Source organism: Diadema antillarum, unplaced genomic scaffold (assembly GCF_040938485.1).
Source record: "Diadema antillarum isolate AM-2024a unplaced genomic scaffold, OU_Dant_1.0 scf00000103, whole genome shotgun sequence".
NCBI classification, from domain to species: Eukaryota; Metazoa; Echinodermata; class Echinoidea; order Diadematoida; family Diadematidae; genus Diadema; species Diadema antillarum.
Window position 1 is genome coordinate 5,046,778 of NW_027270992.1, and position 25,689 is coordinate 5,072,466.

The following is a 25,689-nucleotide window of genomic DNA, read 5'->3' on the forward strand; positions in this document are numbered from 1 at the left end:
TAACTCTCTGCTATCACTTTAGGGAGTGTGATGTTTTTCTGATGGAGATATAAATGACAAGAACCTGCCTACACACATATTGGAGAGAGTAAACATACCTGCACATGATCTGGGAACATTTAATTCATTTAATTCAAGGAGTTTAAAAACAGAAATGTGTGCGCCAATATAAAAACATGCTGAGAGTCGGAATTGTATTTTTGGTAACCCTTTGTGTGCTTTAAAGGGGCCTTACAGTACTGGTTGAGGTGGGGATTCATGTTTTTTGCATTCCTAAGTGAGATAATGAGAAACTTCTTATGAAATATGAAAGAGCATGTAATTTTAAGAAGGATTCAATGTTTATTTGATGAAAAAAAGTGATAATGATAAAAGACTACAGGCCACGCCTTTTATTAGGATCTCTTTGTTTCAACTTGTTTCTGGATATCTCAGCCATTTCAAAACTGATTTTCATCAAATAAACTTTTGATATCCCTTAGAACTGCATGCTTGTTGACATCTCATAGAGTGTGTTTATGAATATCTCGCAAAATTGTAAAAGCTAAATCCTCACCTTGACCAGAACTGTACACACCCTTTAAGTTCCAATTGGCACAAAAGACCCCATTAGTGTTGTACACTGTACATGGTGCCCAAAGTTCCTAGTACAGAAATTGTTTAAAGGTTTAGGACTTTTCTCTCCCAGTGGCTGTTACAGGGTTATATTACAACAAGGGAGCAAGCTTTTGGTGAAAGAACTGACTCTCTGCTCAAGCTTAATTGTCTTAAAGTGGTGTGCATTGTTCCTGATGAATGAACATCATAAAAAAAAAATCTCTTTTAACCATTGCTTTTCTTTAGGAATACGGTAATGATAAAAACAAACAAACCAACCTAGTATTGAGTGGAAGAGTTAGTATCCTTTGAGCATGAAGTATTTTAAAATCAAGGCCATTTTTCATATATTCCTTTTCTGATTTTCATTATACACACCATTGTTACTATCACTATTATTATTATTTTTTTACCACACAGCTTGTCATAGTCTTGACCTTTAACCTCCTGGTCATGCTGCTAGTCTTCCCGGCAATGCTTGCCCTTGATGTTGAGAGGAGAGAAGCCAAGAGGGTGGACCTCTTCTGCTGCATCCAAAGGTGAGTAGGTTAAAGGTCACCGAGATGAGCAGTCGTAAATTTCCTCTCCTAGGAAAAAAGCAACAAAAACCCAAACATTATTATCATGTTTGTCCATTTTTGAAAGATTGTTCTATGTTGTGAACCCTCATTCAAATGTTGTTATTGATGTCTATATTACCCTGACTTTCTGGGAAAATAATCCCATATGTTAACTGATAATATTTAGTAAGATTCAACAAGACAATACTTCATAATATGATTCAGACATATAGGAAGTTAGCATTCTGTATTAAAGTCAGAAGAGAAAATATTTACCTGTTGCATTGCATTTTGTGCAGTCTTATTCTGGCAGTTCAGGATATATACACTTTCCTTCAATTTGTAGTATTCTTTTTTTTTTTAAGTTCATAAGAATCATGCAGGATTGCACATCCAAATTGTTTGCTTACCAAGGCTACTCTTCTAAGTTGAGGTATCTAAAGCTGACTGGATGGCCAGGTTAGCCTGTGACATGGACTCAAAATGATTACGCCATTGGTTCTCTTTATTCTGTTTGCCTCCCATAGTGAACATCCGCACAGACTTATCCGAGTCCAGCCCCGGCCCCTTTGCGGCGGTTCGGCGCCTTACAGGGAGTCGCCCCTCCCCCGCCAGTACCCGCGGCACACTCCCGGGCGCCCCCTGGACAGAACAGACATCACGCTCCATTCCACGGTGCAGACCGTCACCCATGCGTCCGGGGAGCCGGGAGATGCGTGCGTCACCGAGGTCCACCCCTCCGCGTCGGCGACCAGGGACCGGAGTGTGCCCCACCCTGCCCACGACCACCACCACCACCACCACCACTCTGCCTCCCCCAGCACCACGACGTCGATGACGTCTGTACGGACACTGCTGAGGTCGAACTCAGATAAAACCGCATTCAGGGACTGTATGAAGAAGTTGAGATTTTGGAGGTGGAATATTTCAGAGTTTGTCAGGGACTACTATGCACCATTCATACAGAGAACAAGTGTAAAGGTATGTAGACCAGTGAAAATCTCCATGCAGTAATGAACTATGAACTTCTAGAGCTGCCACTCTGCCTTCTGAAGTGGATTGTAATTGACACTACTTCAAAAAATAAGAAAACTTTATCCCAACCATGTGATACTGCAATCAGTAAAATTTTTCACTTTTATGGCCAACTCCCTTTTTGTGTTCTGCGCAGTGTGTAAGATTCTGTTGTAACCCATCAGCAATAGATTGTCAGATGATATTATTTGGAATCTGTTAGGGCTGGCATTCCTTGTCTTTCTGTAAGTGGTTACTTCATCTTTTTGCAAAGTGCATTTGTTCAGGGCCACAATCTGAGGATTTTTTGTCTCTGTCCAAAAAAAAAAAAAAAAAAAAATGAACATGTGAAAGCTAATAATTCATGTTGTGTGTAAATTTGTGGCTACAATTACAGATCAGTGTACTCATCCTCTTCGCTTGCCTGCTCGGTGCCAGCGTGTACGGCGTGGTGATCATCGAGGACGGGCTGGAGATCACAGACATCGTGCCGCGGGAGACGCGGGAGGAGGACTTCCTGGCAGCCCAGGCCCGCTACTTCAGCTTCTACAACATGTACGCCGTCACTCAGGAAGACTTCGACTACGCCCGGCGACAGAAGCAGCTGCACGCCTTCCATGGTGCCTTCGCCGACGTGCCAGAGATCATCCGACAGGCAGACGGCAGCCTGCCGGCCTTCTGGCTGGGGACGTTCAGGGAATGGTTGCAAGGTGAGGGGGATGAGGGAGATGGGTTGCTAGGTGTGGAGGGGGGAGGGGGAATTGGCATGATGAAAAGTGGGTGGTTGCTAAGGAGGATGAGGGATGCGAGGTTGATGAGAATGAGGAGAGACTGGTTGCTAGGCTATGAGTATTAGGGAAACTGGTTACTATGGGAGGAGGGAGAATGAACCTTGAGTTCCTGAGTGAGGAGGAGGATGGAAAATGCTTACAAGACTGAGGGAGGGAGCTGAGATATTGTTTGCCTGGTGAAGAGGATGAGGGAAAATTGGTTGTTATAGGTGTGACCTGTGTGGGCTCCTCAATGTTTCCATAAAATGCCATGTTCAGTAACTCACAGACTGACAGTGGTAACAATGTACAAGTAGTTTTCTGAATACCAGGTACCTGTGTGATGTCACAATAGGCATTTTCTATGTTCTGTTCCTGCGATTGCGCTGATTCCATTCGTGGTACTGTAATTTTATCCTTCCAGTGCATTATGTAACATTGATCATACTAAGCACCTCTCTGCTCATTTGTGTTTCTTCCAGAAATGCAAGAGGCTTTCGATGCAGACAAACGTGCCTACAGCATCAAGACGGACCGCTGGTATCCCAACGCCACCGACAAGGGTGTCATCGCCTACAAGATGATTCTGCAGACGGGTATCCCAGAATCCCCGGCAGACACCAACAGGGTGAGCCCCCCCCCCCCCTTTGATGCCTTCCCTCCACTGGTCTCACAGCATCACATTGATTGATGCCAATGCTTCTTGTAGGATCCAGTGACCCCAAGCCAACAAGTTTCTGTCAGAGACTCCATGTCATATAAGATGTCCTTACAAGAGAATATAAGATTCTCCTTGATTCAAAAATAATTTCACTTGTGGAGATACATGTTACACACAAATGTTATCCCCCGCATGCTCCTTTAAACCTTTGGTATGTTCACAAACCGTATCTGGTTCATTTTTACTTCTGATTGTCACAAGATGAGGCCATCGATGCCCCTTTCCGTTTTTACAGATTTTGATTCGTATCAGTTTGAATTATTGTTTTGTTTACCCCTTCCTACTGTTGAAAATGTAACATTCTTGAGCAATTTAAGTATTCCAAACGTGTACTCTGTGCAGTTTGTCCACGGATTATGTAACAACCCTCTTCGTTTTGCACTCCCTTCCCCCCCCCCCCCCCCCCACACCATGCAGTACTACACTGGCAGACTTGTGGATGAGCACGGAGTGATCTACCCCGACGCCTTCTACAACTACCTGACGGTGTGGTACAACTACGACACCATCTCCTACACCGCCTCGGCCGGTAACCTGCACCCCACTCCGCCCTCGTGGACCCCGGTGGGCAAGGCAGACCTGGATGTCACCAGTGAGTGGACAGTGCCCCTGCGATCTTCGATTTTAGACGTTGCCCTTAGAGATTTGTAGAGCCAATCCATCATGTGGTCAAGTCATTTTGTCCTCATGGCATATCTCGTATGAATAAAAAGTGAAGAAAAGTAGGAATTAGACAAAAGTGAACACAGCTGAAAAAAATTTTGAATGCAGTGAAAATTGCAGAGCAACAAAGTCTCTGTGATTCCACAGAAGGTTCTCTGAAAAAGTGAAGTATCTCTTCATGATCTGATGGACAAAGTTCCCTGATCTTGAAATTATTTTTCACCTGGTAAGATCCATGAAGCATCCAAGTGTCTCCCCGATTGCTCTTTTAGCAACCCTGAGATAGCATCAAGCCCACTTTATTCCTGTGTTGCCATTTTCGTCTTTACAGTTCCCAAGTCCCAGGCGCTGAACTACACCCAGCTCCCATTCTACCTCAACAACCTCAACACGACCCAGGACGTAGTGCGCGTCATCAAGGCGGTGCGCAACATCTCCGACTACTACGAGGGCGAGGGGCTCCCGAACTACCCCCTGGGCGTGCCCTTCACCTTCTGGGAACAGTACATCCACCTTCGCTTCTACCTGGCCCTGTCCCTCGTCAGCGTCCTGGGGGCCTCCTTCATCATCATCACCCTCATGCTGGTCAATCCGTGGGCCTCCCTCGTTCTTGTAAGTTGGCCTCCCAATTTTTTTTTTTTTTTTTTTGTCCCAGGCAGGATAATCTAACAACTGCCTGATGCAACCACAATCCTCTAACAAAGAGTTACCCAACAGTCCAGAGTCTGCCAGTGAGACCAGTGATAAGGATTTTGATCATACACTTCTTTTTCATAGGATTCTGAAGTATTCTTTGTGCGAAATGCTTGCTTCAAGTCTTTGATTGTTCTTTGATTTTGACCCAGTTCAACCTCTCTTATTTTTTTTCAGCTGTGATAATAAAAGTGGAATTTGAAAAGCATCAAATCATGCAGTCTTTGCAGAACTGTGATGATTTATTAGTCAGTTATTTCTTGCATGTTGAGATAATGGCATTTGAAATCACAAAACTAAGCTCTGGTGATGAGAAGGAATTTTGAGAGAAATTTGTTTAATTTCAGTGGTTGACCATGTTAACTTCAAGTTTTTTGACTGAGATAATGCTGACACAGGTCAAAATTGCCAATATGCTCATGGCAGATTGCTATAAATGCTTTTCCTACTTAAAAAATTACCTCTGTGAGTGATTCAATCTGCCAAATTTCAATCTGATGTCACTCGTTGTGTCAAAGCCTTTCTGTATATGATTTTATGAATGTCGCATGCTGACTTATGTGGCATCATTACTGGGAAAGGAAAAGGGGAGCTTTCGAAAGAATATGTCAAGCACAAATATACTTCGGCCATTCACAGATCAAATGGTACCAGTGATGGAGGTCATTGTACTTTTCTATGTAATAAATGAATGTTCAAGTGATTTTTCTCTGTAGGTAGTGTCATAGTGTCACATGTCAATGACAACATGAAAGTTAAAACTTTTCATGATTGTAGGTTGATTTTATACTCCCTTCCATCGACCTTTGACCTCCGTACAGGTGTTCGTCCTCGGCATGATCACCGTGGAGCTCTTTGGATTCATGGGCCTCATCGGCCTCAAGCTCAGTGCAATACCCGCCGCCACCCTCATCGTCTCTGTCGGCATCGGCGTCGAGTTCACTCTCCACACCTGCTACGTGAGTTGTTCGCCGCTTTTCGCGGCATGAACGTTACGTGAATTGCTACTGGCATTCAATGCATTGTGTAGACAAACACTCTTGTACGTGCAATTTTACTTCCCCCGATTCATGGCTCATTGCAAAAATCCGCAAAAGTTTCATGCATGCAAAACTTTCTGGTTTTACAGTATTTTTGAGCCAGTCTGAATAGAACCAATTAACCTCAGAATAATCTTTCTTTTTTTTTATATATTGAGCATAAGATTTCTTGGTATTGAACCTGAAGTCACTGCTACCACAAGCAACATAGGGCCTGGCAGTGACGCAAGCAAATAAAAGTTGTTATCAGTTATGGAAGAGACTGTCAGTGTTTGTCACCTAGTGCTGTTGATTGAAGAATAGTGTTGTCTTGTTTGTTGGAAATGAAAGAATGCTTGCAAGCTAAATTCTGTCCCAGATTTCTCTCTCTAGAGGCACAAAATACTCGAGTCGAACAGTTTTGCTCTTGAGGCCCCTCTCTGATTTATCCTAATCCGCCACAAACAGCAAGTCTTCCAGGCAGTGTTAACGATATTTTGCATGCGCTTTCCAAGAAGTCTGAATCGCAGCAGTCAAAATTTTTGTTGTCTTGGTGGAGGAAAAGTTAAAGGGACTGGAACTCACGATGACGTTTACTTCACCCTGACAGGCTTTTCTGACAGCGATAGGAGACAGGGAGAGGAGGGTGACGATGGCCTTGGAACATACCTTTTCTCCGGTCCTAGATGGCGCCGTTTCAACTCTCCTCGGTGTAGCCATGCTTGCTGGTGCGGAGTTCGACTTCATCGTGAGGTACGTGGACTTCAAAGTTTCCTTAAAATTTGCAATTCCATTTCAGTTGCACCTTTTTCTTTCCTGTTTAATTCCCCCCAATAAATTGATAAAGATAATTGAATATTGATATCGCTTCAAATTTCATTCTTCGTGTGCAGTTAATGTTGTGAAGAACAGTCAGTCTTTTTTTTTATATTTCTTTTATCGCGGGTAAAGAACATATGAGTGAGGTGTGAGAACCGGTGATAAAGTGCAGCGTGTGTAAAACAGGATCCTAACCGCATTAGCAGTGTGGATCTCCTTTCAAAGTAGGGCTGTATTTTTGTTGTGCTGGTTTTGAGACAAGACCGCCAATGAGAGAGCGTGAATATATATGATCAAAAGTGCCATGTTTGTCAAACATTCCAGTGCAAATTAAGTCATGCACAGGGGCTTGTATTATTCTCCTTCCTGGAGCTTACTCAAGAGCAACAACCCCCGCCTGGAATAATAGCTCAATCCATTGACCTCCGACCCCCAGTGGTGGGTCTGACTGTTTAGACAGCTGTCTAAGACCCCAGGAAAGCTTGCAGGGGCTGGTTAGAGAGAGTGGGATGGGAGGGGCAACATTACAGAGGAAAAATTTCTACTTGCCTGCTTGTCATATTATGCCCTCTCAAGAATACGGCAAAACAACGACACCAACAAAAACAAGAAAGCTTGTGTGGCAAAGTTGAAGCAATATTCTTTATTGATGATTGAATTGTTGTTGAGTTGTTCTGATTAGTTTGAATCTATCATTTGGCTTAACCCATTGAGGACGGCTGATACTGCTACAACATGCATTTTCCATCAGACACCTGCCTGAGCATTCTCGGGACTCGTCTTCAATGGGTTAAGCAAGGAGTTTTCATATGTGAACATGTTTACTGCTAAAGATTATATCGTAATTTTGGCAATGACAGACAAATGAAGATGTTGTTGTGGTTTGATTCAGTGTAGACTTTTTTGGGGGGCTTAATGAAGGTTTCTAAGAAATGCTGGTTGGATCAGGAAATACTTTGTAAAATTGAAATTGACTGCCACGTCATGAGCTTGGACAATATGATGGAAATTTTGTGTGAGAGCACAAAAACTTGGGAACGTCAACACGCTACAAAGACTATCATATATTTCACCTTTCAGGTGTTGGACAGACTTGTTTCATTAATCATAAAGATTTCGTAAATCACAAATATTTGGGTAACAAGATTTACAGCTTACACTGTATTCTAGTTTGTTTTGAGGTGTGTTCTTTTTTGGATCTTACGAAAATTGTGTTTTTCAAATTTTCTGATTCTATCATTCCAAGAACAGTATTCGTATGCATAAACCAGTAGTGGTGGAATGACAAAGTTGCGGTTAAATGGTCATGAGACATTGAAAGACAAGAACAATATCCAGACAGCTTGTGTCGTTTGTCACTCAAAGAGTTGGTATGCGCCATTAAAAGTACGATAGGAAAGGGAGAATAGCCAGAAAATGTGTCTGGAAAAGTGGAGCTTAAAAGTTTGTTTGTCACACGAGGCAGACTAGAAATTATGTTCTTTGGACTTGTTGATGCGCTGAACTGCCTGTGTAGTAGACAGCGTGCGAGATGTCTGTTTGTTCATGAACGTAATTCCTGGCTGGCAAGCTGTCTAACATAGATCTCTAACCATGGCTCAGCAGTGGTACAAGGAGGAGCAAGAGAGAGAGAAAGAGAGGCAGCAGAGAGATGATTTAATCCCGCTGTAAAAGAAATGGCCTCTGCCGCCCTCATTCATACCAAGACCTCATTTCCAAGATTGGAAATCCGACGCCGTTCATTTTTTTTTTTTTGAGGGGTGAAAAATGCCACCGCACATGGCGCCTACAATTGATAGCTAACCTCTCTACTCGCCCTCGACTCCCACCCGCGCCTCTCGCCTCTCTCCGCCGCCGCCGATGCAAGGTGTTTGTCGAGGGCGGCTTCCGAATGTGAGGGGGGAGCCCCAGTGCGTGTAGTGGAGAAGCACCAGTGGAAGGGACTTCCGTTGAGGGTAATTGGAGTTGTCGGATTTGGGTCTGCCCCACACAAAGTGGGAGATAGGTTACCACCATTGCGGCCGGTAATAACCAAGTAAATTGGCCGATATTCCTGCTCCAAAACCTCATCCTTCTCTCCCCCTCTCTCTTTCTCTTTCTCTCTGAATTTCTGACTTTTTATAGAAATGCTCCCATATTCACCAGCACATCTCAAATTTCCCTGGAATTCTCCTATTTAGTTTTTCATTTATCTTGTAATTAAAAGATTCATATCACATTTCATCACGCTTGATAATACGCTATTGATGCTCGAATGGGTCTGTAAACTGAATGAGGAAACGGTAAAATGCGAGTTGAAATTGCTGTCAGGCTCAGAAAATCCCCCAAATGAAAACAAAAAGTGAAGATTATTGAGTTCAAAGAACAAAGTAACTTCCATCAATTTGTTTTGATGGTCATTCCAATGTGCACATTGTATATTGAAGACATTTACATTAATTGAATTTCAGTCTTTGCTGCCAAACTTGATTTGGTGTGTGTGTCTGCATGTTTGTATGTTTCTGTCTGTCAGTTTTATCTCTCAGTTTGTCTGTATGGGCAGAGGTAGTACTGAGTGAGTGTTACCTCATATTACAGTGTGGGAAGAATGGATCATTACACGTACACTGCATACTAATCAGATACAATTAATATGCAATTTTCGTAATTATCAGCATCCTTTTGATCCGATCAATCATGTTTCTGTTATCCAAGTTAAATATATATATATATATCTATATATTTCTGTTTATTATGCCTCTGCTCTGAAGATTGTACGAGGCACAAGTTTGATAAGATGCGCACATCCTGTACACTTTGATAATACCTCTCCTCTGCCAATGTGAGAGGAGGCCTTGATGTGTCAGATGTTTGTTTGTCTGTCTGTCTGTGCATGAACTTCCCCTCTTCGGTATCATCTTGGTATGTGCACGTTTGGCGTGCTCAGCGGGGTGTGTGCGAGATCCCAGGCCCAATTCTCTTTGTCCTTTTTTGAAAAATTCTTTATGCGCTGAAATTGCGATGATCAGGTGTACGAGCTTAGCGGAGTTCCCCCATTGGGGTTGCATGGTAATTTGATTTGAAGGTGGAAGCTCGTTTTTGTGCGCATTTTTGATGTATGGTGACATTTTCTGCTGTCTGTCAGGAAGAGCAAAATCTCCATGGGCCACTGACTCAAAGTTTTTGTCTGTGGCTGCATGGTCGTGACTGATGAGATGTAACATGATTTGGGGGAAACGTCGTGCTCGATTTGAGTGACACATTGTGACATTTCATTTGACTGACACATTTACAAATGCGGTATGACTTCAAAACATTCTTATTCTGAATGATGTGTATTCACCTGAAATGTCTACTGAATGATTCTTTCAAATGTGAGTTGTGCTTATATAATGCAGATATGTTAGATATTGAAATGACTTCATTTCATCTGTTTGTTTGTTTGTTTGTTTCCCTGCCAACAGTTACTTCTTCTATGTCTTCTTGGCTCTCATCATTCTGGGCACCTTGAATGGACTAGTCTTGCTTCCAGTCCTACTCTCATTATTTGGACCACCTGCTGAGGTATGTCATTCTGAGACTAACTAGAGAAAACAGTCCCCAGAAGCAACCACTGATCGTGATATGGTTTTCTGCCATTTAGTATTTTCAGTGATCGTGCTTTTGTTTATATCGTTTTCTAATAAATGCTCCCCAACTTCATCCAACGTCTGTATTAATGAGAGGTACATCCAACAAGACAAACTTTTATGGAAGTCATTTTGTCTTTGTAACATATTGTGGTCAATAATGGGAGACTAAGATATATCCTTGCCTGGAATGTTCATCTGTTCACACTCTTATCCATTAACCACATCGATGCTGATGTACGTGTAGTAGAGGAAATAGACACAATGTGATTTTTGTTTGCTTCGATTTGAGCAGGTTAGGCCACCAGACAACGCCAACAGACTCCCCACCCCGACCCCGCCTCCGACCCCGCCCACCGAGAGGGTTGCCAGGTTGCGCCACCGCCCGGCGGCATGGGACGACGCCCCCCACTTGGGATCCTACCCCTCCATGGTGGTCCGCGAGGACGTGTGCGGGGACTCCGGCGAACACATCCAGATCCATCCTCCGGAGGTCGTCGTGGAAACCATGGTGCATCATCCTCATCTCATTAGTGAGGTAAGAGAAGCTTGATTTCCTCTTGAATGTCTGTGTATGTCTACAGTATGCTTTTGAATGCTGATGACTTGAAAGGATGGTATAGTTTTGGTTGAGATGAGGATTCAGCCTTTAACTTTTTGTGAGATACTTAGAAACCACTTTATCAAATATTAAAGAGCATACAATTCTAAGAAGAATTAAAAGTGTATTTGATGAAAATCAGTTTTGAAATGGCTGAGATGTCTAAAATTGAGTAAAACAAAGCAATCCTAGTAAAAGATGGGTCCCATCTTTTATCAGGATCGCGTTTTGTTTTGGATATCTCAGCCATTTCACAACCAATTTTCATCAAATAAATTTTGAATTCTTCTTAGAATTGTATGCTCTTTCATATTTCATGAGAGGTTTCTCATTATCTCAAAAAGAGTCATCAAAAACATTGGAAAACTGAAGCCCCATTTCAACTGAAACTAAACCATCCCTGTAAGTATGAATTGGATGGTTAAAAAACACAACATTCCTCTACAGACAGTTATAGATAACTATGAAGTTATCCAGGTAAGTTTTGTAACTGTAATTTTGGAGCCATGTAACAACAGTGATTCAGCCTTTCCCAAAAATTTTTTTGAGGAAATGAAGTTTTGTGTCAGATTTGCTGATATATCTCTTTGGTTTTGTGGATTGTTATCATCTCTTTTCCAGGCCACTCATGGTCTCCCTGGTCACCAAGACTCCCCTATTGCCCAGAGAACACGGTCCCACAGATCCACCAGCAAGTATCCACGACGACACCCCCACCACCATCACCACCACCACCCGCATCACCATCCGCACCACCAGTACCCGCACCACCACCACCAAACCAGACACCAGGCCCGCCTCGCCCACCAGGCCTTCCCGTTCTCCACCAACCCGCACTCCTCGACGTCGTCCTCCTCGTCCGGGTCGACGCCCGCGGACTCGCCCCACCTGGCGCGGCACGTCACCACGGTGACGGCGACGGCCCGCGTCTCCATCGTGCACGGCGCTGCCTGCACGGTGCTGGCGGACGAGCCGCGGCACCAGAAGAGGCGCCGGCGGCCAGAGGAGGGCAAGGATGCCCTGGAGAGAGAGGTGAAGCTGGAATGCATCGAGAGTGTCGAAGAGCCAAGCAAGGGGAGCTCAGAGTCCAATGAGGGCAATTCTCAACAAGACTCAACAGTTTAGCTAAGGTTGGTACACTGGCCAGTTGAGAAGCTGTTAATGCCATCACTACTAGTCATGTATAAGTGAGAGAGTTGATATTATGAAAGTCCCTCATGGTGTTAAAGGGAACAAAAATGTACCAACAAATGGAAGAGTTCACTTGCAAAATGGATCGAGTGCCAAGTGGAAACATTTTAAAGCAAGTCCATCATCAGATAAATAAGATCTTTTCAGTGATGACCCCACATGTTTCATAACAAGGAATATTCTTGAAGTTATGATTGAAAGCATCCCATATTTTCTTATTATTTTCTTTCTTTTAGCAGCTTGTTATCTCAGGTATCTTAAATTAATAAGACTGAAGTTGACTCGTTTTGCAATCAAAACCCTCCTACTACTGCCACTGGCACATTCATATCCTGTGGTCATTCAACTTGTGGTCTGTAGAAACCTGGTAGGCCCTGTGAAAGGTCTATTGAGATTTCAGAATCATAGATGTAGGAAACGGCCTGGTATAAGTAATCTTTCGCACTCTGCTTTTTGTTTCAATAAGTCTTGAAGAGACATTCAAAATCAGAGCAGAAGGCACATGTAGACTTCATTCGGTATAAACTGTTAACAGCTTTGAGCTGTTTTAAAAAAAAGTTTTCAGCCTTTTGCTTTCAAATGAAATGTCATGCAACAAAGTGAGTATCTGTGATCAGTTTCACAAAGACTGTAGTCTTTGTTGCTGTCTGATGTTTACGACGCCTTTTTGCCAGCCATGTAGCTGCTCCTCACTCTGTTGTCTCCCTTGGCCTTTGTTGTTAGGTCTGGAGCCTGTGTCGCCATAGTTACCGAGAATGCAATCGACAAAGCAGCTGTCTTCCTCTTTTTCTGATTGGTGAATGGATGCTGTGGTCCTCCCGTCCCATCCCATCCCATCGCTTCTCCCGTGGGTCTACTCTGGGCGGACGGGTCGAGGGAAGAAAACGGCAAGAATTTGACGAAGGAGTCTGGGCGGAGTGCGCCCTCTCTCAATGTTTCTAGGGTTGTGTTTGAACTAACAAAACAACGGACAAATTAATGTGGTGCTAATTTCTTCCCTGGATTAGAAGAAAATCACTTATATATATTTCTATTGTGAATAGGATATAAAAGACTTGTAAAGATTATCTATTATTTATTTATATTTGGTCATTGGAGAAGGGAAAAAAATCATATACCGGTAATCCCTTTTTTGCGATATGGCCTGTGTATTCACCAGTGCACATATCTATATCTGCATTTTGTGATTGTACAAAATGTACATTTTGTGTTCCGTCACATCATTTTGTATAAGACAATTTTGTTAGGCAGAAGCCTTTGCTCTTTGAATGATTGTCTCTTTTTTGTTGTTGTAAACAATGCCAGTTTTGTACAGAAAATTGTAGTTATGAAAAACAGGTACCTCGTTTTAAATACTATATCATGTATGTATGTACATGTATGTATGTTTCTAATGAATATATGTATAACATTTTGTATTTATGTTTGTACAGTCGTAAAGATACAGAGAATTTAGCCATTTCTGAGGGAAACTTTGCCTCTTGAAGTCTATTTTTTGTTTGTTTTTGAGAATTGATAGTTGTAGCCTTCGGGTATATGTTCAGAATAGAGTGCTCAAATTTTATTGAGACACTTCATACGTGTTATGTTCCCTCATTTTGTAGGGGGACATTAATGCATTGTAAATATACGAACAAACTTTTGCATGTGCCAAATGTTACACTGTGTAGTACATACTATGCTTATTTGACTTTTCATCTAGGAAACAGTAATATGTTATGTTTCCCCTCTTTACACTATGATATATGCCCATGAAAGCTAGAATATATATATAAAAGATATATATATTTTGTAAGTGTTTATAATGAAAATAAGTTATGTGTGACTAATAGATACAGGTATACACTTTTATTCTTGTTAAAAAATGTGTATTTGCTTTCATCAAGAATCGTGATGTTACAGATGAAAATTGGCCGGATTGAATTGTATGCCCATATCCCCAGATTATAAACTATCCACTTTTTCTAAAATCATATAAATCATCCAGTTTGTCTATGAAATTATGACAAATGCAGAAAGGCATCGTTCGAGTGTGATATGTTTAAGATTGTGGTTGGACTCAATGTTGAAAAATCACTCTGTCACTCAAAAAAAAAAGAAGCTTTTTCCTGTTCATCATGAGAGTTATATGATTTATGATTATTTTTTCTCTTTTGAATTGTAATCTTTAAGAGGTGGGATGGGAAATGCATACCCCAATGTTTATCATTACCGGCTCAACAGTAGTCATTATTGTCATAATCTGCCAAGAAAAGCATTAATAAAGGGGGAGAAAAAATGTTTTTTTGAACACATGTGTATTAAAAGGATGTGACACTATCCTATTGGTTTTGTTGTGACGGGTCAGTTACCTCATATTTGCTGATTGACCAGAAATTGATTTGCAAATGTTTTCATCAAGACCAGTCTTCTAAAACTTTTATTTTTTTTCTGTAATATACTTTGAATCAATACTGCTTTATATAGGTTCATATTTTCTTCTTTTTTTTTTTTTTTTTGAAGATGAAGTAACAGAAGTGCCTTTTACCCTTTGTTTAAAAATTTGGCTCTTTCTTTTAATTAATCTTCCATGAGTTGAGTAGGCAAAGCCTGCTGATGCGTGATTTAAAAAGGCACGCTCGAAAGAAGTGATTGTTCTTTCCAATCATTTGTGGAAAAAGGGGTGTTGAATTTTAAAGTTGCAGACAAATAATGCTTTATGTATGTATACTTTGACTTTACAGTGGCCAACAATTTGCGAGCAAGTGGAAATTAGTGTTCGCAATTATCTGTGCCATAAACTCAGGAATATTATTTTCTCCTTTTTCTAAGGTTCATATGTGCGAGACTTCTAATGCGTGCTCTTTAATGCCCTCCATTTGTTCGCAGTACATTTTTTGTCCGTGTATTACCTTTGTGCGGGAAATGCCAACCAAGAAGTATTATTATATCGGAAGCAGCTCTGTTTACAGAAACTCATATATGCCATGTGTCAAATTAAGCGTGTTTCCACTCGCCTTACGATTTATGCCAAAGTGGGTACATTATCTCTTCTTTTCTTTTTTTTTCGTAGTTAGTTTTTATATGACAGAAATCATACCTTCATTTCATATTTAGTGTGCATATAGTATTTTTTTTTCTTTCCATATTATCTGGGAACTTCATGCCACCTTGTTTGAATATGACATTGATGCGTAGACACGACACATTTGTCTTTTTTTCAGACTGGTATTTGCTACGCTTTTAATGACCAAGTTTATCTTGATACTGGTAAGCTGCACAGTACCTTGCTCAGCATTTGGTGGGGGAAAAAAAGGAGGAAAGAATTTAAACAAAAATGATATTGAACTGGTACCAAACAAGCTTGGTCTTTAACCCTAACTAGGCCGGGGGGGGGGGGGGGGGGCCTCCGAGGCCCCCCCCTCGACGTTCCGCGCGATGTATCGCAATAGCAAAAAGCTATTGCCGCGACGTTTCATGACTTTTTTCTTTCGAGTCTCCCGCATCTTTTGACACCAAATTTGCGACGCCCGGGCGCGCGGTTCCGAAGTTACGCATAAATATGTACATGCATGTCAGACCAAAAATTGCTCAAAAACGTTAATTCGTGTACAATTTCAATGCAAACTGTGCTTACTGGCAAATTTCATAAAAGCATGATTATTTTGGTGTTTTATTGATTAAAATCAATGAATAACATATTTTCTTGTTCGGAGCGATGTCGCGGCCAAATTTCATCGAAAAAACAATGAAAAACATAAAGTCGAAAAAACAAAGAAATACATAAGAAATTAGAAAAACAATAAAATACTTAAGAATTTTTTCTCATATCACAATTATTTTTTATTACATTTGCTAAGGACACTAAAAAGAATATTCACACAAAAAATGTGCCTGTTTTGAGCTTTATTTTGTGATTTATACCAATTAGTCTGATTTTATGCATCATCATGCATAAATTAGCATAATTTAGCATAAATGATGATTTTTTGAAAAATTAACTTCATGGTATTTTAGATTACATCATAGGCAATGTGTGTGCCAATTTTCGTCGCGATCGCGCGGTCGACGGCCAAGATCTGGAGGGGGGGCCTGGGAGGCCCCCCCCCCCCCCCCCCCGGCTCTATCAACTACCTAAATAGCCCGGCCTAGTTAGGGTTAAATCATGCTGCTTACTCAACTGCTCCTCTTGTATCTTACAAGGTTTTTTTCGTCATCAATAAACAACTCGATATTATGTGAATATCAGGTCGATAATGGATCCAACACACTGCGGTTTACGCAATGGATTTTTAAGCTCTTGGAGGGTTTTTTGTTAGGCCGTCGAGGTCCCACCTCCCCGGGTGTCGGACAACTTTTTCAGGAAGTGACTGTGTGTCTGTTAGCAGCGAGATTGTCTTGTGTATGTCTTTTTTTTTACTGCCTTTATTTTTGTGCCTATTTATTAATGATGATGAAAAATGATGTCGGATTTCGAGTCATACAATGTTCACTGCCAAAGTATTTATCCATGTGAATATAGTTCTGCCTTTTTACGTGCCTCATTGAAACCTGTACAGACGACGTATGATATGAATGTTTTGTAGGATGGGAGAGTTATTCTTTGCAGGAAGTGTGATATGTTTTTAATACAGAGGAACCTTGTTGTAATGAGGTTGGATCTGGCAACATACCAGCTATAACAAGGTAGTTTTGCTGGTCCTGTTTCTTTTATATTCTTTTGTTTGTATATCCCTGGTATAACGAGATAGCCAATATAATGAGAAAATATTAGAGGACCCTAGGAGCTCATTATAAAGAGGTTCCCCTTTTACTTGTTAACTGTGTTGAAAATGCGTTCCTTCTTTGTGCCAGTGTTTACATGCACAGTTCTGAAGACTAAGAAATGTTACACACGAGAAATAACATTGAATTGGTTCTTGTCAACAAGTGTGACTTCCAAATTCTTTTATATTCTTTTGTTTGTATATCCCTGGTATAACGAGATAGCCAATATAATGAGAAAATATTACAGGACCCTAGGAGCTCATTATAAAGAGGTTCCCCCTTTACTTGTTAACTGTGTTGAAAATGCGTTCCTTCTTTGTGCCAGTGTTTACATGCACAGTTCTGAAGACTAAGAAATGTTACACACGAGAAATAACATTGAATTGGTTCTTGTCAACAAGTGTGACTTCCAAATTTTCCCCATTTATTGAGAAAACTGATTGTGAATAAGTAAATGCCATTTTCGTGCAGTCGAGCTAAATCATTCAAATTTGACACCAACTTGTTGTGGAGCAGTCTTATACTTCTGTCAAGTTAACCTACTGTACTTTGAGACTGGATTTAAGAGAGTCAAAGTTTCCACTACGGAAAATGTCCAAGAGAAAATGTAGCTTTGCAGAATATCCAGTAAGTGCACATTCTTTTTGCCTGCAAGAAGGGAACAAGTGAACGCATTGCATGGTCTAATTTTTCAGACTTTTTACACCCTATGTACAGTGAAAAAATCGGGTCTATGTGTGTTTTACATCTTGCTGTACAATTGTAATGTACTGTTCATTTATTCCACGTCTGTCCCGAGAGTAGATGTTCAGACGTTTCTGAATCATTTTTTGTTTTAATCCGTTGCAGTTTCTGTGTATGTTGGAACTGAGAGACGTGTGTACAAAGGACAGTCAAAAAAGTATTATGAAAATTTTATTGAGAATAAAATACCATGGAAATTTTAAAAATGCCAATATGTTTCGCTTGTCTGTCTGTAGTTGCTGTGATGGATTGAAACATTGATTTTTAGAACTTTAGATGCAGCTATGTACCGGTCCACAAGGCTCGCTGATGTGCAGGTGTTTTTTCTCATATGCTTTCCTTTCCACCGTGTGTGTGTGTGTGTGTGTGTGTGTGTGTGAGAGAGAGAGAGGTGGGTATGGGGTAGAATACTAATATGAAAGGGATGGTATGTAGTTTTGGTTGAGATAAGGATTCAGGTTTTAACTTCTTGCCTGATAATTAGAAAACACTTATGTGAAATATTAAAGAACATTCGATTCTAAGATGAATTAAAAGTTTATCTCATGAAAATTGGTTTTGAAATGGCTGTGATATCAAAAAACAAAGTTAAGCAAAGTAGTCATAATAAAAGGTGGGCCCAACCTTGTATTAGGACCTCTTTGTTTTTGGATATCTCAGCCATTTCAAAACTGAGTTTCATCAAATAAACTTTAAATTCCTTATAGAATTGCATGCTCTTCAATATTTCACATAAGTAGTTTTTAATTATCTTGCAGTTAAAATGCAAGTTCTCATCCCAACCAAAACTATACCATTCCTTGAAGAATATTCATGTATGTACCCAGGTATGTAACATACTTACAGAAAATGCAAGAAAGTCACAAAACAATCCAGTGACTGTTTAGAGGGTACCATGATGCAGGTGTAGATGCAGTGTTAAATGCTACGAAAAATCCCTCAAGGCCAAAGGTCAAAGTTCACTGAAGTTTGGCTGGAAATGGCTTTAAAAACAGTAATTACACAATTACAAATACACATCCATGAAATGGTAGCGATGAAAAGCTGAATAAGGTCATTGTCAGTATGGTTTAAAGTTGTTGGACGGTAAAAGTAAGTTTTAAATCATTTCCCTGATAGGTCACGGGAAAAAAAAAAGGTAATTGTACAGTCAACCTCGCCCAAGTCGATTCTATTTGGACCGACGAAATAGCTTCTACTTAGAAAAAAAGTTAACTTACGAGGGATTAAAATTAATAGAATATAAAGAGATGAGAAGTCGGAAAGACCTTTGACTTAGGCGATGATTCAACTTAAGCGAGGTCAACTTAAGCAAGGTTGACTGTACTCAAGTTTAAAGTGCCATTGTTTGTTCATGAATTCAACTGGGCACATCCTCTGATGAAATAATTTACAATGTGTAGTAGGAAAGATAGAAATGAATACTACAAATGCCTCAAATTACAGGGATGAAATGTCTAGAGTAAAAAAAAATTGATAGTTAAAATGTTATTTTCTGGCCATACAGTAGATTTCTCCGGGTTAAAGTTCAATGGCAGTTTCATTCGGTGGAATTGATAGAAACAAATTGGAAATATTTCCTTTGTGCAAAGAGGTCAAGCCTTGGTCAGTGGTCAAGATGAATGAGCTTCACAAAATGTTAATAGAGAGTTATGTATATAATTAGGGCATTTGTAGCGATTGCATGAGAAGCAGTGGCATCACAGTCAGCTTGTGCGCAGCAGCCATGTTTAAATCTTCAAACACATTCTCTGCCTGAAATTAAGTCGAGATCTAATACGGATAATGTATTATGAGATATCTGATGAGACTAGCAAGTGGATTAATTCTGAACATGTAGAATATTTCTTGAGGCTGTATGGAGGAGACAGGTATTACCTACCTACTGCGTAGCCTGTACAAACAGGATAAGAAACGAGTGCAATATTTGTGCTGTGACCATATTTCTTGTACATGTGCTTGTGTCTAGTACATCTTTTGTTTCTTATCTTTTCTTTTCCAGCTCTAGTTACATTCAAACACAAAAAACAATGTGTACTTCTACTCATTCTGTATAACATAGGGAAACAATTTATTTGTTTTTTACCAATAAAATCATGGTAACATGCATTGTATAAGTAAATGACAGTGAAATAATACCAAGGAGCATCGATGGCAGAGATAACATTGTATACCTGTATAATGTCTGATCAAAGCAGTGTAGCTATCTCTAGAATACAAGTAAGAAGAGTCAATGTTCTTTTTCTGTTTAATAATATTGCATTGATAACATAACAGTATGATGCTGCAGTGAAAGTTTTGGTAATCACACTACTTTGTAGAAAGCAAGAAAATATCCAAGCAGGACAGAGAAAAAGGACATTATATCTGAGTACCTGTACTACACAATCATAACTACACTACAAAGCCTATCTCCCTAGTTTGTATGCTTGCTAATCAAAACTATTGAATACAGAGATGCATACTCTTGTATCTGATTGGTATGAAAGCAATTTAGCCATGGATTTCTACTGAATTTCAGTGGAGTACAACAGATTTGCAATTACATCCATCTTGAACTTTCGTGAAAAGAAAAGAAAAAGAAAAACAAAACTCTTTGTGCGGCACTTTAGGCTGGCAGTGGTAGAAGATTTTAAGACGCTAACAAAATTTCATTACCATGGGCGTTTCTATACAAGTCATGCTGTCCTGCTTTAACAGAGCCATCAGGCAATGTATCCATCTCCAAATCAAAGACACACAGCTTTTGAAGTGATGTTTATGAAATAAAAGGTTTATTCCTGTATCCCTGGGTTTTTCTCAATGAAAGTAAATTGACACATTCCTGTTAAGTGTTTTCTGAGGCAACAATACCTTTACCCTGAACATATTTTACATCATATCACTTTAAAAGTAATAAATAAACAATGGACAACAGAAATGCATCATTGCATAACCATATTAGCAAATACTGGAAAGTAATAAATGCACTGAAACAAGATCATACTGCTAATCAATTCTGTACATACAACATCATTGCTGATTGGTGCTTTCCTGGAAAATTGCATTGAGAGAAAAAACAAAACAAACAGTCAAGATCATTCTTACTTTGCAATCTCCTGATATCTAAGTGTTAAAAGGAATGCAATCTCTGTGTGCACCAAGTTTCAAGAATGCCTTAGAATCCTCACCCCCCCCCCCAAAAAAAAAAAAAAAAAAAAAAAAAAAAAAAACAGTAATGGGCCAGGCATGCTAATACATGTACTGTAACTGCCGAATATTTTGTGAGGTTTTTATTTTTGCGAATTTCACGAGTCCGGTGCTATTCGCAAAATTAAAGAAATATTGACTCTGATCAAGCTATGACTGTGATGTACATTTCTCTATTTAGTACAGGACTCCACGATCGTGAATTAAAAACTTGCGAAATCGTTGGGAAGTTCCAATTCACGAAAATTAGACTCGCTAAATATATGGCGTATACAGTACATTGTATATATACATACATAGGGAAGACATTCTGTATCTAATCGTATGCTACCAACTACTCACACTATTGCAACATACCTCTTGCGTATGAACTGAAAGTATAGACAGTATACATGTTTTTGATTAAAAAGGCTCCTAAAGGCTACTAAAATGAATCTGGAAATAAAATTGAGTACCGAGTTGTAATGGAGTACAATGTATAATAATGCTGCCTCTCTATAATATGTATTGGGGCAAGAATCTACAGAAAGCCTATACTGTAACTAATTTCTACTCACACCTATTGCAACATAGACTTGGGTATTGCAGTATATAATACATGTACAATGAAACTTACTGAACAATGCTAAACCTGGCACTCGTATCATCTATGATCCTGTGAGTTGTTTAAGTTGTCATTTCTCCTCAAGTAACTCCACCCCAACCCTCCCATTAGATGATTAGATTTTTTCCCTCTATCAACGCACATCTAGCTCTGTGCAGCGGGTAGATGGAATATGACTACACTCATCAAGGAAGTTGACGTTGTGCTACAGAGCACATTTTTTCTTAATGAAGTTGCCCTTGAAATGCATCTATGATGTGCGATCGAGGGATGTAATCTCTCCCATGCTTCAAATTTCCCATTGGCAAGAAAAGCAACTTTGGAAATAGACTACCACATAATCATCTCACTGGGCTTCAAAGCAGCCCGCTTGACTGCAAAAAGTGGCAGTAGTGTCAAACCAGGGAGGTAGAAGAGATATATATATATGACTCTATGATCTACTCCCTGGTCAAACCTCCATTATATAATGGCTTTTTGATGCTCAAAATGTGACATTTAGCAACAACAACAACAAAGAAGAAGAATGTCAACATTTAGTATAATGTACACTGTATTTTGAATACAAATTGCATGTATACACATCATTTCATCTACGTGGCTGAATGATCATCCGTAACACAATGTGCTGCTGTCTTCGGTATTGCAATTAAGAGAGAACAAAATGCAATGAACATGGTGTACATTTCAGGGTTTACAGAGTTCACCTACTGATGTAATAGTGTGAAGGCACAGAACAACGTTGAATTATAATCACAAAGCGTAAACACAGAGCACAACCGTTGCACCATCAGACTGAGTTTGACATATCATATAACTGCACATATGGAGAGATTGATCAAATTATCAGTTTTGTTTCAAATGGTTTTCAAAGTAAAGACAGCAGTAATCACTCTGTATGTGTATTCTAAGTTTCCTATCATAAACACTCAGAATTGCAAGTACCAAAGATTGCATTATGTACATGTGTAATTTTCATGTCATCATATCTACATACTAAACTGTGTTGATAATCACAGTTGATAATCACAGAAATTCTATCAATATCGAACACTTATTCAATTACCTTTTCATAGAATTTCAATTCATTGTTTTTGAAAAAGAAAGCATACACAGATTACTGCACTGTTACATTTCGTTGAATTTAGGAAGCACGCATGACTGATATTTCCTGCAGTGCCTCAAAAGAATATCACTGGATACAACTTGTGCATTCAAATTTTTTATGAAGTTCTTCCGTCGAGATGTTTTCATTGCAACTGATTGACAAATTGCCCTACATCGACATAAATAAGCACTGAATTGATCAAAACAAAACACTGATCAATTCAGTGCTTATTTATGTCGATGTAGGGCAATTTGTCAATCAGTTGCAAACTTGTGCATTTTAGAGAAAGAACCTCTTTATGATAGCTGAAAGATGGGGGTATCTATATGCTGTAGTTCTCTTTAAATTGCAAATGCATGTCTGTCTGTATCGCACCAAAGACTTCCTTGCACCGAAATTGTGGTTCGTAAAAGTTTGAAAATGAAGTATATTTGGCTGCAAAAAAAGTTTGTTCATGAAATCAAGAAATGTCATCGAGTTAAAGGCACCGCAAATAAATCCAAATCGATGAGCTCTTGCCTTGTCATCGATGAGGCTCACTCGAAGTAGACGGCAAAGACGATGGCCGTGGCAAAGATGGATGTATTCTCGTAGGACGCTGTGGCAAAGGTGTCCCGCTGGGAGTCCCACAGGCAGCGGCTGCCCATGTGAAAGTCCTGGCTGCGCTTCTCTCCGATGTCCACCAGGCAGACAATCTGAGCCGGAGGACGGCAAGTGAGACGACACTCAGAGAACATATATCTAGGTTTGCTGTTAGGATTACTTTGTAACTTGTATGTTGATAAATGTACTACAACATATCTGCCTACTTGGTTTGTTGGTGTCTTGTTTTCTTCAAGTTCTTCCCCAACATTCATAGCTTTCTGAATTCTATTGTCATATTCCATCTCAATTTTGACTTCTATATTTTGCATCTACTTATTCACATAATGCATCTTATCAGTGGTATGTATACTTGAGCCCATACACAAAAGCACTTCTTCAGGAGGGGGGGGGGGGGGGGGGGGGGGGGGTAAAAGATAACCAAAAAAAAAAGTGGTACAAGACAACAAAACATACAAGAAATCTCTCCTGAATAGAAAGAAGTAATATTTGGCATCAATACCACACAAGCACCACAAAAGCAATAAGACTTACATGAAACAACTTGCAAGATGTACCTTGCAAACACTAATAACATTTCACCTGTCACACACTGCTGTAGAATGTTGATAATCCAAAATAGAGTTTCTACACCAGTCAATGTTTCTAAAATGGACAGAGAACTGCAAACATCAATGTATACTGCAGTCTTTATTGCTGCTTCTCATCATGAAAATTCATACTCTTGGCTATATTGTTTTATACCTCATTGGTTCTCTTGTAGGCAAAGTATGGGAAGTTCTTTGTGCCCTTACTGACCAAAATACAAACTATGAAACACTACTTAATTGTGGCATAATGGTTTATCAATGAATAAACCTTATATTCTAAACACTAAACAGACCACTTACTTTGTATCTCTCAAAGTTGAGTTCCTTCACCTGCTGCTTGATTTCCGCTACCACAGTCTTGGCAAGCTGGCTGCATTGGATTGGCTCGTATACAGCTTTCTCAAGGTGCTTCTCTAGAATCTCCTTCAGGATTGGCTCAACTCTCTCAGCAACAAACCTGATGACCAATCACAAAGCAGTTGCAATATCTTTCTTCACAATTGTTTTCTTCTTCTTTTTTTCTTACACCAAATGACACATTAGATAGAGTAAACATTTACATCCGCCATTCCATATAGGGCAAGATCTCTGAAAGATCACTGAAAGACAGTAAAAAATGACAGCTAGATCCCTAATCTCTATTGTGTTGCCATGGCCTTCCTACTGGATTTATTGAGGCACATTGCTACATCCAAGGAGGGCTTGCTGACTTTCGAGCTTTGTCCGAGTTTGGATGGATTTCTGAATGCTGATGACATAGCCTGACAAGTTCTTGTGCCTGGGCATGTAAAAGGTTTAAAGGACGAGTTCACCTTCATATACATGTGGATTGAGTGAATGCAGCAATATTGATAGTAGAACACAACAGTGAAGGTTTGAGGAAGATCGGACAATCCGTTCAAAAGTTTCAGTGAATGCTGGACGAGAAGACTACTACAGTTTTTAATGTCGCATACAAAGAACGATATGATGAAAATATAAACAGAATTTCACAAAGTTTTATTTTTTGAAAAAAGCACACATTCCCTCGACTTGTCACTGATGCATGTTAAGGGTAATATTATTCCCCTGCCTTCTGAAAGAGGCAAGTCAAGTGCTCTCTTATTATATGAACAAAGTAAAAATATGTTACTTTTTCTTTATATTTTCTTGATATAATTCTACACGTCATCACAAGCTGTAGTAGTCTTTTCATCCAGCGATGGCGGCACTGAAACCTTAAAAAATTTATAACTTTTACATGGATTGTTCAATTTTCCTCAAACATTCACTGATGTTTTCTATTAATATGTCTGTATTCTCTCAGTTCACATGTATATGAAGGTGGACATGTCCTTTAAATAGAACAGGAGAGTAGCGTACAATGTATTTGGAACCAACCTGTTCCTGGGCTCCATGCGGTAGGTGTTCTCATACTCCACCTGGTGTTTGGCATGGTACTCCTCCATCTCGTCACTGGGGGCCACGCCCAGCGAGATGTAGCTGCGACCCTGTTCATGGTGGGGGCGCCGTCCACCGGACAGGTCAAACAAGCTGCCCTTGGCAGCAGCGGGATGAATGTTCCCTGCATGAAGGGTGGCACGGCGGTTCATGGTGGCAGGGGGTGTGTGGTTTTGCCTTAGCCCTTTGCACAGCAGCTGAGAGAAGTCAAGTCAAGGAACACACAGGACCCCCTGAACAAAGAATCAAACAAAGGGGCTTCAAACACTATCTGTCTGCCATATGTAATAAAATAAAGCAATATTTTCAAGCACATGAACTTAAAATGGGCAAATCTCAGATCTCTCTCTCTCTCTTCAATCATAAAACAGGTGATCACAGAAAATCTCTAAGTACTGGAATATGAATA

The 25,689-nt window shown here is 40.0% G+C and overlaps 2 protein-coding genes across 2 annotated transcripts in view; one reads left to right on the forward strand and one right to left on the reverse strand.

The window, feature by feature from the left end:
* The window catches only part of LOC139719036 (protein patched homolog 1-like), a 79,948-nt gene extending 67,758 nt beyond the window's left edge, over positions 1 to 12,190 (forward strand). Inside the window, exons 15-25 of the mRNA XM_071630480.1 lie at positions 1,018 to 1,136; positions 1,685 to 2,138; positions 2,569 to 2,881; positions 3,424 to 3,569; positions 4,080 to 4,254; positions 4,657 to 4,937; positions 5,840 to 5,977; positions 6,648 to 6,790; positions 10,300 to 10,399; positions 10,760 to 11,002; positions 11,687 to 12,190. Coding sequence (XP_071486581.1) covers positions 1,018 to 1,136; positions 1,685 to 2,138; positions 2,569 to 2,881; positions 3,424 to 3,569; positions 4,080 to 4,254; positions 4,657 to 4,937; positions 5,840 to 5,977; positions 6,648 to 6,790; positions 10,300 to 10,399; positions 10,760 to 11,002; positions 11,687 to 12,190 — 2,616 coding nt within the window. The remainder of the gene's footprint in view (positions 1 to 1,017; positions 1,137 to 1,684; positions 2,139 to 2,568; positions 2,882 to 3,423; positions 3,570 to 4,079; positions 4,255 to 4,656; positions 4,938 to 5,839; positions 5,978 to 6,647; positions 6,791 to 10,299; positions 10,400 to 10,759; positions 11,003 to 11,686) is intronic.
* A 10,993-nt stretch (positions 12,191 to 23,183) lies between these two features.
* On the reverse strand, positions 23,184 to 25,432 carry LOC139718955 (dynein light chain Tctex-type 5-like). Its single transcript, XM_071630401.1, has 3 exons — positions 25,221 to 25,432; positions 24,141 to 24,297; positions 23,184 to 23,342 (listed from the first exon to the last, which is right to left on the reverse strand). Exons 1-3 carry the CDS (start codon positions 25,430 to 25,432, stop codon positions 23,184 to 23,186), a joined length of 528 nt encoding a protein of 175 aa, XP_071486502.1.
* Between the last annotated feature and the right edge of the window lie 257 nt (positions 25,433 to 25,689).

Bases quoted from the DNA above. Each gene is read 5' to 3' on its own strand.
- LOC139718955 (XM_071630401.1), bottom strand. From the start codon at position 25,432: ATGAACCGCCGTGCCACCCTTCATGCAGGGAACATTCATCCCGCTGCT. The intron at 24,298-25,220 runs GTTGGTTCCAAA...ATTGGTCATCAG, and splicing joins CGCATGGAGCCCAGGAACAG to GTTTGTTGCTGAGAGAGTTG. The intron at 23,343-24,140 runs GTAAGTGGTCTG...CCTCCGGCTCAG, and splicing joins TCAACTTTGAGAGATACAAA to ATTGTCTGCCTGGTGGACAT.